At 41.9% G+C, this 19,567-nt stretch overlaps 2 protein-coding genes across 7 annotated transcripts in view; both read left to right on the top strand.

The window, feature by feature from the left end:
• MDN1 (midasin AAA ATPase 1) overlaps positions 1 to 9,864 on the top strand; it is a 164,194-nt gene extending 154,330 nt beyond the window's left edge. For all 4 annotated transcript variants that reach the window (XM_075126578.1, XM_075126580.1, XM_075126579.1 and 1 more), the window contains exons 96-102: positions 1,062 to 1,177; positions 1,863 to 2,037; positions 3,413 to 3,486; positions 3,596 to 3,710; positions 5,169 to 5,232; positions 6,399 to 6,541; positions 8,958 to 9,864. In XM_075126578.1, the coding sequence (XP_074982679.1) occupies positions 1,062 to 1,177; positions 1,863 to 2,037; positions 3,413 to 3,486; positions 3,596 to 3,710; positions 5,169 to 5,232; positions 6,399 to 6,541; positions 8,958 to 9,146 (876 nt within the window). In that variant the 3' untranslated portion in view covers positions 9,147 to 9,864. The remainder of the gene's footprint in view (positions 1 to 1,061; positions 1,178 to 1,862; positions 2,038 to 3,412; positions 3,487 to 3,595; positions 3,711 to 5,168; positions 5,233 to 6,398; positions 6,542 to 8,957) is intronic.
• Positions 9,865 to 13,006: 3,142 nt separating this feature from the next.
• Positions 13,007 to 19,567, top strand: part of LYRM2 (LYR motif containing 2) — a 55,364-nt gene continuing 48,803 nt past the window's right edge. For 2 of the 3 annotated variants that reach the window (XR_007355897.2, XR_012667611.1), the window contains exons 1-3: positions 13,007 to 13,295; positions 15,661 to 15,801; positions 18,405 to 18,577. Coding sequence is in view for 1 of the 3 variants with exons in the window: in XM_048845024.2 (XP_048700981.1) it covers positions 13,251 to 13,295; positions 15,661 to 15,801; positions 18,405 to 18,485 (267 nt within the window). In the remaining 2 variants the exon portion in view is untranslated. Of the gene's footprint in view, positions 13,296 to 15,660; positions 15,802 to 18,404; positions 18,886 to 19,567 lie in introns of those variants that run through there. The other variant, XM_048845024.2, reaches the window with a different exon arrangement.

Here is a 19,567-nt window from a genome sequence, read left to right as displayed (position 1 = left end):
AACATTAGAATACTGTGACGTTTAAAGGGAGGTTTTTAAAATCTAATGCTAATAAAGTCTTCTCTTTACAGCTGAGTTGACTAAAATAATAGGTATCTGTGCACCATTTTCTGCTGTCTTATGATGTAAGGACCCTGTCCAGCAAATGAAACTGCACAGGCAGACTCTCATGCCCGGGCAGGTCCATTTGCAGGAGAGGTACACAGATATCATCCTTACTAATCAAAGAGAAGCTAGTATTCGAGCCCTTAGTCGACATTTTTCCGTACACGTTACAAGTTTAGTAAGATTAATTTTAAAGGAGAAGACACTTTTCTGTTTATTAAGATTGTAAAAATTGCTCTTTAAAACAATGTATTTTGCAAATTCATAGTGAGAGATAAGATACTGCTTGGTTCTCTAGCTCAAACCAGTTCAGAGTAACATGTTTCAGTAGCACTTTCCTTGGCATGGTAGGAGTCATTGGAAAAAATAAATACATCGACTGCCCCTTTCTAGATAGCAACAAGGCCTGATGGTATGGGCCTCTTTCCAGGAAATCTATTCAAAATTTCTTTTCCTTCTTTCAGGTCACTAGCAAGTCAGCTGCATGGAAAAGCCACTTAGCTCCATTCCATATAAATTCTTTCTTTATGGAGAGTGATATATTGGTTATTTATCCACCCACCAGTACTTCTCATTACCTCTGTCAAGGACTTTTCCAACTCCAGGATGGATTCCTCCAATAGTGCCAGTATACTACACAGCACTAGTTATACCTCCAATAACAGTATTATCAGCTGCTCAGCCTGCTGAATTGATTTAATTATTTTTTTTAGCCTTTAAAACTTCAGCTGCACATAAGTACACTGTTCTGCCTTTAGAAGGCTTTCTTTTGAACATTCCACTGGAGCCCAGAAATAAGTCCTTCGTCAAGCATTTCCCACTAACTTCACCAGAAGGACTTACTTTGTCCTGTTAATGTTGTCCTCAGACTTGTGCTCTCTCCTTCCAGCTTTTCGCAGCTTTTCATTTGTCCGTAATGAATGTAGTGAGTTTTGTCTCGTCTGGTACTGTTACAGGAAAAGACGGCAGCTGAGATGTGGCAGAGGTATTTAGCACTGACCGCTCCTCTTTCACAACAGCTTTGTGAGCAGCTACGACTCATACTTGAACCCACTCAGGCAGCTAAGTTGAAGTAAGTCTTTTCTGTGTAAGGCTTCTAGCCTCTTAACCTCTCATTTTGTGGGCCAAGCGTCTTTACAGCCACAGCTTGTTGCTTTTGGGCCTCAGCAGTATCCTCTAATATTTGTAGTAACTGTTTCCTATATGCATGCACATTCATTTTATTTTTTAATTGGAACTCTTAGAACTCTCAAATCTGATGACTTGCAAATGTGATTTGGTAGTGAAGAATTGTAAGACTTCACTGTCTTGAGTCTGTGTAGTTTTTTTGGTGGTTTTTTTATACAATGATCGAACTGATTTCAGTGGAAGCTCTAGTGAGTCAAAATGATGTTAGAAGTCAAAATCTTCTCCGCATTATTCACCGTTTAGCTCCAAGTGATTGTGAACAAGATTTAAGTCAAACAATTTTTTACCAAAATTTTCAACACTGGGTACCTAAAGTCAGGCTCCTAATTCCATATTTAGGCACCTACATTAAAAATCTGTTTTCAAAAGTGCTGAGCATCCAACTCCCCATAAAGCTGAAAATCAGACCAATTTGTAGGGGCCTAAATATTGACATAAGAGCCTAATTTTAGACATCCAGTTCTGAAAATCTCGGCCTTTGTTGCTGTGCATAATTACCAAATTGTATAAACTATTATCAATAAAATGACTCTCCCCACTAATATTTTTGTTGGCTCCTTAACTCTCAGAGGTGATTACAGAACAGGAAAAAGACTGAATATGCGCAAAGTGATTCCATATATTGCCAGTCAGTTCCGAAAGGATAAAATCTGGTTGCGAAGAACCAAGCCCAGCAAACGTCAGTACCAGATTTGCTTGGCCATTGATGACTCGTCTAGTATGATAGACAACCACTCCAAACAGGTAGGGCAAATAAAACCTTGGAAGGAACCTATTCCACAAAATAATGATCAAGCAGTACAGTAAACAAGGTCTTTTTTTATAATTGTATATCAGAAGAAGAGCTGATTTATATCAAGAATTGTTCTGCATGGAAGGTGCTGTTATTGAGTAGACAGGGATTGGTGACTCTGATAGAGGATTGAATTTACAGGAGAGTCCACTATTAATTGAATATGTCTCACATAAAATATGAAGATAGTTTAAGCAGTTTCTAATCCTTAGTCAAACTCTACTATTAAAATATTTTAAATTGCAGTATAGAATGCATATTTTGTGCTTCACTGGTAAATGAGTGACACATTTATATATCTATAAAGTACAGAATTTGTATTGAGTAAAAATGTTTACTCCCCTCAGTCTGATTATTGCAGCATTTTAATTTACATTCATCAGCCTAAACTGTTAGTGTGTATATCCTATCTCAGGATTTCAGTTGACTGCAAATAGCAGCAACATAATCTTTCTGTAATTCATTAATACCTCAAATCAGATTTTTTCGAATGTTTTGCTTGTAATATCTCTAGGTTTGTATTTGATATACACAGATACACAATTATATAAGGAAACAAATACTTAACGGGCGGTATTTAAATTTGATTTTCCTGGATTATGAAAATGAACTTTGATATGCTTTTAATTCAGCACCAAAAGATTGAAAGATTGAACTGGCAACACTTCACCACAAAATGTGGTGTACCTCATCCAGGATACTAAATGCCCCAATAACAACTATGTAAGTGAAACCAGACAATCACTACGCTCGCGAATGAACTCACACAGGAAAATGATAAATGACAAAACCACCATATCACCTGTGGGCGAACACTTTTCACAAAGCGATCACTCTATATCTGACCTATCAGTCCTCATCCTCAAAGGGAAACTGCAAAACACTTTCAAAAGATGAGTCTGGGCGCTTAAATTCATAACTTTGGTAGACACTAAAAATCGTGGTCTTAATAAAGACACTGGACTTCTGGCTTATTTCAGCAATCTGTAACCCACTAACCCTCCTTTTCATCCTATGACTACAGGGATGTTAACTGGCCACTTCATCTCAAATGGTCCATTAGAATATGTGCCAACTGCCTATGCTAAACTATCTGTTCCACCTTGTATTTAGCTGTGATACTGAGTACCTTTCCCAGCCCTGTGGAAGAGCTCTGTGTAGCTCCATAGCTTATATCTGTCACCAACAGAAGTTATTCCAATAAAAGATATGACCTTACCAACCTTATATCTCTCACATCCTGAGACTGACATGGCTACAACAACCCTGCATATAGAAATACTTTTGAACATTTTGCTTCATCTTGATTAACTTCATTTTTCCTAGCTTGCATATGAATCCCTGGCAGTGATTGGAAATGCATTGACCCTTCTGGAAGTGGGGCAGATTGCTGTATGTAGGTGAGAATATTTTAAGCATGGATTTATTTTAAGATTTTTAGAGCAAATTAGCAATATAGAATTCTTATTAAACATATTTTTAACACACACATATGACACTTAATTTCAGCTTTGGAGAGACAGTTCAACTTCTGCACCCATTCCATGAACCATTCAGTGACCAGTCAGGAACACGGATATTACGCCTCTGCAAATTTCAACAAAAGAAAACTAAGATAGCTCAGGTATGCAGAAGTACCTCTTGGACTGCAGGGTTGCAGAATTTTTGTTCCAGACAAGACATTCACAATCATGGCTTTAGGCACTGTTCATGTTTACATAAAAACAAAATACATGAATGGCATGGCTGTTCCACTGTACATCAATTTAACCTTCAGTAGATAAGGGATAGGAGAGCTTAGCATCTTGTTGCAATAGTTAATCCTCAGCAGTGTCAATTTTGTTTGTGCTCTTCTCCCCTGATAGTCCGCCAGCTCAGGCTGTACTGTATTTTTGGTACAGGTGCTAATCCTACATTTGGATTTACTAGTATAAATTCTGCACTAATGCAGGATCCCATTTAAGTGCGTAGGGGAAGAGTCCCATTTTAAGTCCAGCAGGAATTTATTTTAGTGGATCCCAATTAAGGCTAAGATTTTGTCATGGGTATTTTTAGTAGAAGTCACAGACAGGACGTGGCAATAAAGAATAAATCACAGAAGCCCGAGTAGGCTGGAGCCAGAGCACCACCACCCATAGGCGCCGACTCCGTGGCTCTGGGGCTGGAGCACCCACGGGGAAAAATTAATGGGTGCTCTGCACCCACCGGCAGCCAAGTTGCCCTCACCTCTGTCTCCTCCCCTGAGCGCGCTGCGTCCCCGGTCCTCTGCCTACCTCCCAGCACTTGCCGCCGCCAAACAGCTGTTTGGCAGCATAGCAAGCTCCGGGAGGGACAGGGGAGGAGTGGGAACATGGCTCACTCAGGGGAAGAGGTGTGCCTGGGTTGGGGATTTGGGGAAGGAGTCGGAATAGGGGCGGAGTTGGGGCAGAGATTTTGGGGAAGGGGTTGGAATGGGGGCAGGAGGGGTGGGGCAGGGTGGAGTCGGGGCGGGATCAGAGGTGGGGGGGGTCAAGCACCCCCTGCTGCGAGTAGAAGTTGGTGCCTATGCCATCACGCGGGGCTGACAGCTGGAGTCCTGCTGCTCAGGCTGAAATTGTGGAGGTCATGTGAAATCACGGAATCCGTGACCTCTCTGACCGACTCATAGCCTTAATCCTAATTCAGGATTATGGCCACAGGGAGAAAGAGAACTCCGGACGTGATTACTGGTATCTTTTAATTGACCAAGCACCAGGACTTGCTCTGAAGAGGATCAGTTTACCAAAGTCATTCTTTTGCTTTTGGCTGGTTCTTGAAAAAAATCTTGTAGCGGTACCTTTTGGACCTTGCCTGAGTTTTCTCCTTTGTTGGACTGTCTTGTGGTTCTGGCATCCCTAATATGCCCATACTGCCATCAAGAACAGCAGCCATTGATAGGCACCCAGACAACTCCAGCGATCTTCCACATTCAGTAGCAACTTGTAGGAGATGTAGAAAAGTCTGATGAACTCTCTTAACCAGTGCAATTGTTTTAAAAATCTTTCCAGCATTAATGCATCGGCTTATAATTAGCTTGCTTTTCTCTTGTTTGTCTTCGCTGCAGTTTCTAGAATCATCAGCAAATATGTTTGCTGCAGCACAGCAGTTGTCTCAAAATATCAATCCAGGTAAGCACTTTTTAAATGCTAATTATACTTGTTACCATCGCAACATAGCTCACTACAGTCTTAATGCAATATCTTTCCTATGCTGTCATAGAGAAAAACTGTGAAGACTTGCAGCATTGAGATGACACTTACTTTTCAGCACCATGGTCTTCAATGTTCAAACGGAATGTTTGGTTAAGAGGCTCTTTCGGCACTTCCATTTTAAAAGCTGAAACTTTGAATACCATTTGCAGGACTAAGTAGCAAATTAAGCAAAACAAAAAAGATCCATTTGATGATCTTTCAAATAAAGCAAAAAAAAAGATGTGTTCAAGACCATGTTTTGTGCTTCATTATCTCAAAAAATATTTTAATAGACATTCTGTATAGACTTTTTGGGTATTTAGCCAAAAAAAAAAGCAACTAAGTTGTGTTTAGAAATAGTTTATTGCACTAAAGTTGTAACATATTTTATTCAAACACCTTTGAAATCATTGACCTTCAGAAAGGCTCCCACTGATTTTAGTGAAAGTTGGATAAACCCCTTAGCAGATATGTGCAGTAGTCAAGTCTGCAGAGCTGGTGCCTAATCTTTGAATTCCTTGTGCACCCAAAATTCCTATCTAACTGACAAGTGTGGTGAGCAAGGAATGCAATACCAGACCTTTATTCACTAGTTTAGTTTTCCTGCCTGTTATCTTTCCTTATGGAGGTAATGGCCATTTAAAAATTGCCTAAGGCTATGTCTGCACTACAGCAGCACAGCAGTACCCCTGCAGCTGCGCTGCTGTGAGGTCTCCTATGTAGCCGCTCTATGCTGGTGGGAGAGCGTTTCCTGCTGACATATCACTGTCCACACCGACACTTTTGTCGGTGAAACTTATGACGGTCAGGGCGGTATTTTTTTCACACCCCGATCGACAAAAGTGCTCGTGTAGACAAAGCCTAACTCATATCTCTAGGAGAGAAATTCTCTTTCCTGATCTGCTTGGGGCTGTAATTTAATTTTTAAAAGTCACAGAATAATAATTGACCAAACTTTGTTTTCTTATGGAGGTTATTGAGGTTTTCCATTGTGCATACAACAAAAATAAATTGTGATAAAATGCAATGTTTTTGTTTTCAATTTAAATGAGTTAGAAGTTCTTATTTATTGGAACTGAAAATATTGTTTTCCCTGTGCTTAGAAACCGCTCAGCTGCTCTTGATAGTATCTGATGGAAGAGGCCTTTTCCTAGAAGGCAAGGAACGAGTCACAGCAGCAGTTCAGGCTGCTCAAAATGCCAATATCTTTGTCATTTTTGTCGTATTAGATAATCCTAATTCCCGGGTGAGTGAGTGAACAATCAAACAGCATTCTGGGCAGTGAAAGGAAAGCTACACACAGTATTCTTAATGGTTGCCTTATAAAATTAGCTGGGAATTTATACCAAGATCATTTTTTTAGCCGTCGTACATTTGCAACTACAGTTGGGTTATGCCTTTTGTAGGAGTCAACAAAGATATTTTGTTTAATATAAAATAATTCTTTGGTTCACTTTGCTGTTCATTATCCTTTAGTGAAGTCATTAAAATTTAATTAATGTGCAACATCTGTCAGTGCTCCCTCAACCTCTCTCTACTGTGACTCCTTATGTCATATTTGAAATTAGATTTTAAACTCTTTGGGTTTGGAACCGTGTCATTTTATTTGTACTGGGAGGCAACCAGCACAATACTGTGTGCTGTAAAGTATTTTCTGTTGGCTGTGCTGTTGAATTGCCTAAATCTACCATAAATTGGTTTATAGAAAAATATTTGCTGTAGTTTTCTGGTAGATAGTAAGAATGTATTTGTATTCTGATCGTATGCAAGGGCCCTGATCAGAATCAGGTCCCATTGTTCTGGGTGCTGTACACAAATATAGTACCATACCATTGCATTATGTGTAACCATTTCCTAGTTATGAACAGTGTGCCCCCAACTATTCAGAAAGGTTCTGTCTGACAGAAAAGCACCCAGTTTTCATCCCACAAAAGCCTACGCAAGGACTCTTCCTTGTCCTGGGCTAGTTTGTCACTTCCTTGGCAGACAAGGTGTTGGGACCCTAAAAGTAATTCCAGGGTGTTTCGAACTCCATTGATAAAATTGTGAGCATGATTGTGCCTCAAGATGTGGGCAGGAGAGGTGCGAACTGGGACTTTCCAATACAGTTGGTACTCACGTACTTTACAAGTTTCAGAGTAGCAGCTGTGTTAGTCTGTATCCACAAAAAGAAAAGGAGTACTTGTGGCACCTTAGAGACTAACCAATTTATTTGAGCATAAGCTTTCGTGCTTTCAGGGCTGCTACTCTGAAATATATTTGAGCGTAAGCTTCATCGGATGCATCCGATGAAGTGAGCTGTGGTAGTTCACGAAAGCTTATGCTCAAATAAATTTGTTAGTTTCTAAGGTGCCACAAGTCCTCCTTTTCTTTTTGCGGGTACTTTACAAGGAATTACTTCCTTCATTTGCACTTCTTGCATCCACAGTGATGGATACACTAAAAACTTTGAGGTGATTTATAATTATTTAGGGACTGTCATCATAAATTTTGGCTAGAACAGAAATAGCTACTAGATTTCTAAATTTAAAAAGTTGAAAGCAAAAGGAATTTGAAAGAGCTGATTTATTCCCTCTCAATTGTGATTTAAAATGATAGTTTCTGGCAGCTACCTCTATTTGACATGAAGGTGATAGGGATCCAATATCAGACAAAGTAAAACTGCTGAGAGAGTGAGCTGCTAACTAGGAGAGTTTTGCAGCTTTTTAGTGTTTGGATTGGGCAACTTGCAAAGAGTGTTTGGTAGCTGGGTGTGTGACATGTGCTGGGTTTGGAAGCTGAGATGTGGGAGGGTTTCAGGAGGGTTCCATAGTGGAGTAGAAAGCGGAATTTCAGTATATTTAGCATTACTGCAGTGCACCTTTATTGAGGAAGAATCAACTCAAGTGCAATGCTCTAAGGATGAAAGTAGGAAGAAAAGGTTGCCAACAGGATAACTCTAAGATAGTTAAATAAACCCTTCCTGATTTGTTATTAAAACCTTTTCCTGATTAATAGTAGTTTGTCAAAGTTCTGATTAAACATGGTTTTAATGTCAAACTTAAATTTGAGGTGGTAAAATTTGCTTCTCACTATGGGAACTTTTAGATCTGCTACACAGAGCAATCTAGGCTCTATTTTCCTTTACAAGAAGCAGGGGTAGGGTTAATCTGAGTTTGTAATTTAACATTTGTTACGAAAGCACCAACTCAGGAACAGGGCCCCATTGTGCTATCCATTGTACAAATGTGAATAGAAACAATTTCTACCCAAAGAACTTTACAGTCTTAAAAGTCAAAGGAAGGGCATACTCAGGGAATGACACAACATAAAAGCAAATTGATCCAGGTGATAGCAGGTTCATGTCATGTTAGTCTCTTGTCTTTCCTTAGCATTTATTTATATGTTTGTTTAATATTACAAAAGCTTGGAGTTTAGTCTATTTCATTCTGTAACTCTCTGCTCAGTACAGTTTTAGGACTAAGCATATGAGAAAAAAGGCACTTTTTTTTTTTAATTTTCAGCTTGTCATGCTTGTCCCTATTTGACTTCCCTGAGGGGGTTGCATTTAGGGTTTTATTTTAAAATATTTTTGCCTTTAATTGTCCAATGTTGGGGAAATGTGTTTGAAAAATTGGATAAATGGTACCTACAGTCCAGTCATCCCTTCAACTCTTTTACAGGATTCCATCTTGGACATTAAAGTACCTATATTCAAAGACCCCGGAGAAATGCCTGAAATCAGATCCTACATGGAAGAGTTCCCATTCCCATTCTACATAATCCTCAGAGATGTGAATGCCCTCCCAGAGACTCTCAGTGATGCACTGCGACAGTGGTTTGAACTGGTGACTGCCTCGGAGAGTCTATAGAATTTACAAAGCAAGTAAACATCTGATTGCTGCTAAATTACTTAAGTGTGACTGCATTTCATCAGTGGTTTGATGAGATCTCTCTATCCAGGATTTACATGCAGGAACTGCCTTCTGATATTCAGACAGCCTAGAAAAGCAATGCTTTAGGTGTGCTCTCCCCCATTTGCTAGTGCAGGAGACTATGCAATGGTGAAAGACTCTGTACTCACTTATTTGCCTATCCCTATAACAATGCAAACCTTCCACCACCACTGTTGTAATTTATTATTTTTAAATTTTATTTGGAATGTTCATGTAATTGAAGGGGGAAGTAGTCTTTTTTCTAGGAAGTAACTTCTTGTATTGGAAGAACTTGAACAGCCTTGGAACTGTTTTAGCTAAACACATGGTGGTACATGTGGGTGGGGAAGGATGGGTTTATACAACCAAAATATAAGTACTTGAATACTTAAAACTGTGTTTTGTGGTTAAACACATCCTATTTAACAATTGTCGCTGGTTGTTGGATAATGCCTTCAGGGTATTTTTATGAAACATGCCATGATATGATCTTCCTTGCATTATCACTTTACACTGTGAAGTTTGCCCCCTGTCCAAGGCAGACATTAAAGACGCATTTAGTCAAGTGTCTTAAAGATTGTACATGATTTTTTTCATTGCAAAAGCTATGCATCTTACTGTCTGTACTAATAAAAAGATGTACCACTGTTTGTAATTATGGTGTCCATTCTTTGTCATTTGATGAAGCAAAAATAGCTATGCCACAGGAATAGTACTTGGCGCACATATAATGCTTTACATTTTCAGAAAATTATACAAACAGTCCTCAAATCAGATGGGTTCCAAGCTTGCATAACTTCACAGGTTTCACTTGTTCTGTACTGCAAGGGGTTGCCAGATATGTGAGTTTTTATTGGTGGTCTCATCTTCCTAAACATTCTGGCAGATTTGTTCTACTTGGCCAATGCAAATCTGCTGGCAAGCTATATTAACTGGCCCCATCAGGATTCTCAGTGGAAACTCTGAATATTGAAGTGCTGGCTCTTCTTCACAACCAGGTATAGCTGGGAGGGTGTGATGATCTGGGGAATCTGACTATAACTTAGAAAATTCTGGTTGATTTTATGAAATTGTATCACTAAATGCCTCAGGGGATACGGAGTCAGCCACATGTTATCAGGGTCTGTAGGAATAGTTATGAAATTAAAGTTAGATTAAGTTTAAGAAAATAATGTATTTGCTTTATGGTTTGTGGCTAGTAACACCCCAATCAGCAGGTAAAAGAAGGTCGTGAAAATAATTAGTGGCATTATTTTTACTTGTTGTGTGGGAAGGATGTATGGTTCAAAAAAAATAAAAGGCTGCAGTAACAAGACAGGTTTCAGACTAGCAGCCGTGTTAGTCTGTATTCGCAAAAAGAAAAGGAGTAGTTGTGGCACCTTAGAGACGAACCAGTTTATTTGAGCATAAGCTTTCGTGAGCTACAGCTCACTTCATCAGATGCATATCCTCAAATAAATTTAAGGTGCCACAAGTACTACTTTTCTTTCTAGTAACAAGACAAACTGTGTCTTAAAAGAAACAAACATGAACCTTCCCACTGTTCTGCTGGTAAGCAAGGAGTGGGGAAGAGAGAAGAAAGGAAGACCTTGTTGGAAGGAAAGTAGCAAGGATAAACTTTTTCAGACTGGGCTTTTGCTAAAGCTAGCAAGTTTAACTGAAGGGTATAAAGAGAGCCATGAAGCTGAAGGTTATCAGATCCTACTTGATTATGCCAGGATGAGAGTTTTCACTCAGTCTGGCCTATATGTAAGTATACTGATCACATGCTTATGGATACTTTATTACTGTATTGGGTGTTTTTAGGCTTAGGAATGTTTAGGGCAATTGATTAAAATATCATTTAGCCTTTGGGCTTAATAAAAGAATTTATGGTTAAATTAGTGTCTAATGGTCTCCTATTTTTAATAATTTCAGTTAATTCCAGCAGGGCTGGTATCACATCCCTACCTGACCAGAGACACTGGCGAGTCATCATAAAGCTCCCATTCAAATGGGAGGGCCACATCCTAGGTGAAACCAGTTTTCTCCATCTTCTATGCAAGGGAACAGGATTTGAAGCAGTGAAAATTCTCCAGAAAGGGGGAAACAGAGAAAGTAGGAGTCAGTGCTAGGTGCTAAAATCACAGAGATGGAGAGAAATGAAGGGACATGCTTTTGTAGCAGAGAGGACCTTTTTGTACTGCAGGCCCAGCCAATGTCAAAAGAAGCTGGCTGTAGAGAAGACACTCAATGATTCAGAGAAGCAGCTGTGTGCAGGAGAGGGGATCCTGCACACCCTAAAGGATTCTGACCAAACCCCCAAACTACTGCCTTGAGTGGTGAGGAAACTGAGGCAGGGAAAAGCACATAGGCATTTAATTGTTTTGTCTAGATGTGTATGTCTCTTGTCCTATGGTGGTTTGGGTCAGAAATCTTTACTAAGCCTGCATGTTATGTGCTTGAAATCTCACCTGTCCCTGAAGAAGTAAACTAAACCAGAGAATGCCTGCAGGGTTGGCGCTCTGGGAAGGTGCTTAAGCTACTGGGATTTTTAGAGAGGTCTTTGGAGGGGGGGAGGGTCCACATTTAGCTTGGGGACTGTGGCCAGCTGGATTGCAGGTCCCAACTCTCAAGGGGTAACAGAATCTGTGCCCACAAAGTGTGCTAAAGAGGCCAAAGAGATACTGCTTGATCCTAGAGCCTCTTTACACCAAGGAGAACTTAACAGTGTTATGGGACTTAAATGCATCAGCCTTGTGTGCATCCAGTTGGGGGCTCTTTAATAGGGCTGTGATGGTGTGGTTAAGGGGGAAAAGTGTGTGGCTGGAGTTTTGCTGTATTCCTGCAATTCCCAGATGTCTGATTATCCTCAACCCCAAGAGTATAGCCAGGCATAATTTAAAACAGCCTCAGGACTGCTGGGGAGGAAAGTCCTTGGGATTCCCTCTGGGATCAGTTTCTATGATGCTTCCCAAGAACGTAGTTAGACTCCAGCCTTTGTCACTGAGATATCTTTATTTAGTATACAGCAGTGCTATACTGAGTTGATTAGACTCAAATGCAGGTGGGACCGATGTAGGGTGACCAAACAGCAAATGTGAAAAATCGGGACTGTCCCTATAAAATCAGGACATCTGGTCACCCTAGATGCATGCAAAGTATATTACAGCTCCAAAAGTACATGACAACTCTCTCCCTTTATAGACATTACACATCTCATTACATTTACTATACATTGCCTCACCCATTTTTAGATGGGCTTGGTTAATTTGCAGGAACCAACCCCTCCTGTGCAGCAAGCTCTGTGCTCACTTGCTGTACTCAGCCTCATCTTTACATTCCTAATAATAGTGCCCTTTTATCTTAGCTAGCTCAGGCATTGTCTTTCTAATGTACTGCCTTTACTGATTTTACAATATCAGGGTTGGAAGGGACCTCAGGAAGTCACCTAGTCTAAGCCCCTGCTTAAAGCAGGACTAATCCCCATTTTTTGCCCCAGTTCCCTAAACGGCCCCCTCAAGGATTGAGCTCGCAGCCCTGGGTTCCGCAGGCCAATGCTCAAACCACTGAGCTATCCTGTTTGTAGCCTGCTGGGTTATTTACCTCCCTAATCCCATCGTCCAGGGAAAGGAGGCCTCCCCCCAGGCGTTCACAGTCCCAGCCTCTCAGACCCCCTCCCAGCTCGCCGGCTGCCCACGCGGGGCGGGCTTGGGTCCCGCTGGCACAAACACGCAGCTGCAGCGCTGGGGCAGGCGGACGCCGGGGGGCGCTGTGCGGCTCCTCCCTCGGGGGCGCCCACAGGAGCTGGCGCCGGCTCTGCGGCCCGGGGCGGGGCACGGCCCTGGGCGGCCCGGAACCCGCAGGTTTCCCGCCCACGCCGCGGCCAGGCCTTAAAATCCCTTCCCCGCCCCTGGCTGAGCCTCACGCCCTCGGGGGTGTCCGCCCCTGCCTGAGCAGCGGGACCCGCCGCTCCCCGCGAGCAGGAAGGGGACCAGGGGCCCCGCGAGGGCGGGAGGCGGAGGCGGGGCTGCGGCGCGCACGCAGGGCCTGGTCGGTGTCATGGCCGCGTCCCGGCTGCCTCCGGCGGCGCTGACACTGAAGCAGGTAGCGGCCCGGGGGGTCCCGTCTCGCCGCCGGCCAGAGCCCCTCCTTCCTCAGGGCCGCCCAGCTGGGGGGTCGCGGTGGCGGCTGAGGGAGTCGCTGCTGCCGCAGCGGGGGGGCTTCAGCCCCTGCTGTTAGGGGCCCGGGCGCAGCCAGCGGCCGGCCTGACCCGGGGCCGCTGCCGGGTTACAGGGTGCAGGGGTCCCCGCTCGGGGGGCTGGGCTCAGAGGCTGCCCCTGTTACCTGCCACCTGGGCGCGGCCGGGTGACTGGCACAAGCCCCGGCGTTTTTCAGAACCGGAGCGAGGGGGGGGGGCAGCTGGCAGCGCCAGAGACTCTGTTCAGCCGCTTGCGGGGGGACTTGGGGTGAGTGGCTTGGACCAATTTTCAGTCGGGCTAAGCACCCACAACTCCAGCTGGACGTCAGTAGCCTCCCCTCCGTTTCCCTCCTAAACCCCTGCCGAGCCTGCTGCCCTGCCCTGAAACAGTTCTTGCCAAAGGCTTGTCTCCACCCTAAGCCTGTGTCGGCAAAATTTATGTTGCTCAGAGGTGTCAAAAAGCCACCCCCAAGCAACATCAACATCAACATAAACATTACATCAACATAAGCACTCCTGTGCACAGCGTTATGTCGGCAGGAGAGCATGTACCGCCAGCATAGCTTCTGCCTCTTGTGGAGGTGCTTTTATTATACTGACGGGAGAGCTCTCTGTACGTATAGACATTGGCCAAATCTCTGATGCCCCCCTCCGTGGCCAAAGCTCAGAAACAGTGCTGCATCCCCTCCTCCACCTCACAACGGTTTTTGACATGGTCAGCTGTGCTCTTCCTCTGGTAATCTGACCTGGCTTGGCTTTCATGACTGAGTCCTTTCCTGATTCTTTCATCTCTCTAATTGCTCCTTCAGCATGTTGTTTGAAGAATCCTTCTAATCCCCCCTCCCAATTTTCTGTGTGGGTTCCACAGAGCTCCCTTTCCTTCTCCAATACAGCTATAATTTCTATGCTAACAACTCTGATATTTAGAGCTTGTCTGTGCAAATGTTATACTAGTATAGTTAAAGTAGTATAACCCCCCCTAAGTAAGAGTGGACACTGTAGTACTGATATAAAGGTGCTTATACTGGTATACCTATTCCACATGTGATGGGGAATAAGATGTACCAGTGTAATATACTGGTACAACCCTAGTGTGGATGAAGTTTTACCAGTATAAAAGTATAACTAGGCTTGGTAGAATTTGATTTTTTTTTAAATAATTTTGATTGATAACATCAATGTTTATTTTTACGCATTTTTTATAAATTTTAGGCTATTTCAATTTTCACAGTTGTGGGGAATTATGAGGGGTTCAGACAATGATTATTTAAAGACAGGAGACATTGATATTCAAAAAGTTAATGCTTTATAATCTTTAAAACCTCAATTGTCAAAATATACAAAGTAAATAACTTTAAATCAACTTCTGATAAGTTCTCAAGCAGTATTTTTCTTACTTTGCCTATCCATACATTTTGATTATCAGTGGAAATATTTATTTATTTGTGCATGTATAGTGAAATTTACATTTACCAATACACATCTGATCCTCCCAAGCCTAAATATAGTGATGTCAGTAAAAAAAAAATCACATCTCTAACTGAAATAATTATATTGGTGCAAAAGCTATATGTAGACCAGGCTGTAGATCGTAAGATGTGTGGGGCAGGGACCATCTTTCTGTTGTGTTTATAGAGGCTCAGTGGGGCCCTGGTCTATGACTAAGCACTTTGCAATATACAGTAGCTAATCATGGGAGTTTCTAGTCCTTTTTATAGATTTCCTTCTATTCCAGCAGTTCTCAAACTGTAAGTCAGGACCCCATTTTAATGGGGTCCCCAGGGTGACTTACACTTGCTGGGGCCCAGAGCTGAAGCCTGAGCCCCATCGCTCGGGACCAAAGTCCCAGGGCTTTAGCCCTGTGCGGCAGGGCTCAGGTTACATGCCCTGGGGTTTCAGCTTTGGCCCTCCTGCCCAGGGTGGTGGGGCTTGGGTGGACTCAGGCTTCAGTACCTCCTCCTGGGCTCGTGTAGTAATTTTTGTTGTCAGGGGTCCCGGTGCAATGAAGTTTGAGAACCCCTGCTCTATTCCAATAGCCCAGCTCAGATTAGATCATTCAAATTTAAAATTTACTCTGTTTTTCTTCTCAATTTTAAGCTTATTATAGACTAAACTTGCATAGCAGGTACTTTCTCTTGGTTCATTTAATTTCCAGGTGGTATTTGGCTTAAATCTCTACAAAGGTTTTAAAAAAACCTTTCTTTGATAATATAACTGACTGGAAACCACTGGAGTAGCAAACATAACTGGCAGTTCCCCTCTTCTTTGCAGTTCTTGAGACGGCAGCAGGTTCTTCAGTTATACAGAAGAATTCTCCAGGCTATTCGTCAGGTACCTACCGAAACTGATCGGCACTATCTAAAGGAGTGGGCAAGGGAAGAATTCAAAAGAAATAAAGATGCAACAGATGAGGTGAGCAATCGGAGGCAGAAGCCTCATAGCAATGTCTTTTATATCATAGAATCATAGAATATCAGGGTTGGAAGGGACCCCAGAAGGTCATCTAGTCCAACCCACTGCTCGAAGCAGGACCAATTCCCAGTTAAATCATCCCAGCCAGGGCTTTGTCAAGCCTGACCTTAAAAACTTCTAAGGAAGGAGATTCTACCACCTCCCTAGGTAACGCATTCCAGTGTTTCACCACCCTCTTAGTGAAAAAGTTTTTCCTAATATCCAATCTAAACCTCCCCCACTGCAACTTGAGACCATTACTCCTCGTTCTGTCATCTGCTACCATTGAGAACAGTCTAGAGCCATCCTCTTTGGAACCCCCTTTCAGGTAGTTGAAAGCAGCTATCAAATCCCCCCTCATTCTTCTCTTCTGCAGGCTAAACAATCCCAGCTCCCTCAGCCTCTCCTCATAAGTCATGTGTGCTAGACCCCTAATCATTTTTGTTGCCCTTCGCTGGACTCTCCAATTTATCCACATCCTTCTTGTAGTGTGGGGCCCAAAACTGGACACAGTACTCCAGATGAGGCCTCACCAATGTCGAATAGAGGGGAACGATCATGTCCCTCGATCTGCTCGCTATGCCCCTACTTATACATCCCAAAATGCCATTGGCCTTCTTGGCAACAAGGGCACACTGCTGACTCATATCCAGCTTCTCGTCCACTGTCACCCCTAGGTCCTTTTCCGCAGAACTGCTGCCTAGCCATTCGGTCCCTAGTCTGTAGCGGTGCATTGGATTCTTCCATCCTAAGTGTAGGACCCTGCACTTATCCTTATTGAACCTCATCAGATTTCTTTTGACCCAATCCTCCAATTTGTCTAGGTCCTTCTGTATCCTATCCCTCCCCTCCAGCGTATCTACCACTCCTCCCAGTTTAGTATCATCCGCAAATTTGCTGAGAGTGTAATCCACACCATCCTCCAGATCATTTATGAAGATATTGAACAAAACCGGCCCCGGGACCGACCCTTGGGGCATTCCACTTGATACCGGCTGCCAACTAGACATGGAGCCATTGATCACTACCCGTTGAGCCCGACAATCTAGCCAGCTTTCTACCCACCTTATAGTGCATTCATCCAGCCCATACTTCCTTAACTTGCTGACAAGAATACTGTGGGAGACCGTGTCAAAAGCTTTGCTAAAGTCAAGAAACAATACATCCACTGCTTTCCCTTCATCCACAGAACCAGTAATCTCATCATAAAAGGCGATTAGATTAGTCAGGCATGACCTTCCCTTGGTGAATCCATGCTGGCTGTTCCTGATCACTTTCCTCTCATGCAACTTTGTTAGGGGTGACTTGATTAGTCTGTTAGTATATACACAGGAAACAAATATTTAATAATGGGCTCTTTAACCTAGCAAAGAAAGGTATAACACAATCCAATGGCTGAAAGTTCAAGCTAGACAAATTCAGACTGGAACTGAAGCGTAAATTTTTGACAGTGAGGGTAATTAGCTATTGGAATAATTTAAGAAGGCTCAGAGTGGATTCTCCCATCACCAACAATTTTTAAATCAAGATTGGATATTTTTTCTAAAATATATGCTCTAGGAATTATTTTGGGGAAGTTTTATGGCCTGTGTTGTACAGGAGGTTGGACTAGATGATCACAATGGTCCCTTTCTGGCCTTGGAATCTATGAAAACTATCAACACTATCTCTCCTTTTCTTTCTTGCTTGTAAATAAAGTTTTTCTGATTATTTTTTTCTGATTTCTTAAATAAACAAAACAAAAACTGCTTGCTTGAAATAAGAATCAGACAAAACTTTTAATTTTACAACTTTTGTATTGAATAGTGGAGAGCAAGTTTAAGTTTACTAATGCTGGACCTGCCTTTTATGATATTTGTTGGGGTTATGTTTAAATTAGTATTTATTAATTTTGGCTGAACAAAACAGACTTGACTTGATATCTGTATAGGAAGCAGCAATGGGTGGGGAAAACTTCACCTTTTCTCAAACATTTCTACACCCCGTCTTGCCAGTTGTGCACCTTTCCTAGTCAGTAGTAAAGAATTACTGGCTGGAATTATGCAGACTAAAGAATTTCAGAAGAATGTCCACACCATTTATCTCTTAAAAATCCCTCTCTACAATGCACATCTGTGGTTCTTACCATTTATTCACAGAAACATTGGAAAGGACATGGATGTATAAAGAAAATACTAATGTAGTTAGATTTTTGAATCAAAGAAACTTTTCCACTTACTTTTAAGCCACAGGAATAACCCCCAATGGCACTATTAAGAACTTAAGGAAAAATGAATGGCAAATTAATATACGCAGTGTTGTAGCCGTGTCGGTCCCAGTATGTTAGAGAGACAAGGTGAGTGAGGTAATGTCTTTTATTGGACCAACTTCTGTTGGTGAGAGACAGTTGCTTCACCTATCATATTGAACATATTGTCTTCATTGTTTTAGAGGCTGAATGCTTTATTGTGTGCCGTTGACTCAGGCAAAGAAATTGAGTGAAAAATGCAGCAACTCTGGCAAAAATCTGTGTACTCTAGTGTGTTATACGTGTTCAGCCCAACAGATTCCATTTCACTTTACAGGATGCAATTAGGATGATGATTACTCAGGGCAACATGCAGCTTCAGGAGCTTGAGAGAACACTTCAGCTGGCAAACTCCTAACCTTAATTCTGAGAGCCAATGGACTTTCATCCACTGTGAGAAGTACAGTACTTTCTCCAGGATGCAGCACCTCATCTTATGCAAAGATACCGGTAATGTTTCAAGGTGGAATACAGTACAATTCCATTATTTCCTTTCTCTTTTTGAGTCTGTTACCTGAATATTTGGCATAGACAAATTACTTACGCCATATTTGTTCAAATAATCGAAAGTGTGGCATAATACCTGCTGAGAGAAGAGCAGCATTGCCAAAGAAAAAAAAGAAATTCAAACCAGATTTTTGTTTGTTTTTTCCTACGTTAGTACTTCTAAATGTTACAATCTTATGGGAGTCTTCTCTAGAGTCCCAAACTCCTGAAGTTTGTTTCATAATAAACTTGTTCAAAATACTAAGAAAATTCCCCATGTGTAGGTGATAATTTGATCCTGTTTGTTTGAAGTAGTGTCTTTAATCATAATCATGATTGATTAAACCTTAACAGTGTGAGAGAATTTAACCTAGGATATGGTTATTGCCAAATTAAGAAATAGCTCTTGTGATTATACTGACAAGTGTTCATCTCTTACATAAAGAAGAACAAACAGAAAAGGTATATTAATGTTGTGGCCCTTCCTCATGTTGTATTCCCCACATGAATGGCAACATATTTTGTTTATATCAATTTCAAAAGTAAAGGAGGTTGAGTTTCTCTGAATGTAAATAGCTATATATCCAAACAACAGATGTACACAGCTGCCAGCTAGTATGTCTTGGTTCAGCTCTAACAAGCAGCAGACCAAGTTTCTTCAAAGCTATACCTGCAGTCTTGGTTGAAAGACTTCACAAGGCTGGTTAGCCAACCACTGACTGACGGGCTGTTAGAAAGAAATTTCTCCTGTAGTTAGGCTATATTCCAAAATTGTTGTCTGTGGGGTTTCTTGAGCTTCTCTCTGAAGCATCTGGTTCTGGCCACTACCGAAGACGAGACTCTGGATTAGACAGCTCTCTGGTTTGTGTTGAGAGAGGTTGCTCCTGTGGATTTTTTAAACAGACACTGACAAGATGATTTTAAAAAAATGGAATTCAAAGGAAAATCAATATT

This window comes from Caretta caretta, chromosome 3, assembly GCF_965140235.1.
Source record: "Caretta caretta isolate rCarCar2 chromosome 3, rCarCar1.hap1, whole genome shotgun sequence".
In the NCBI taxonomy this organism is placed as follows: domain Eukaryota; kingdom Metazoa; phylum Chordata; order Testudines; family Cheloniidae; genus Caretta; species Caretta caretta.
This window is presented reverse-complemented; position numbering and strand designations above follow the sequence as displayed.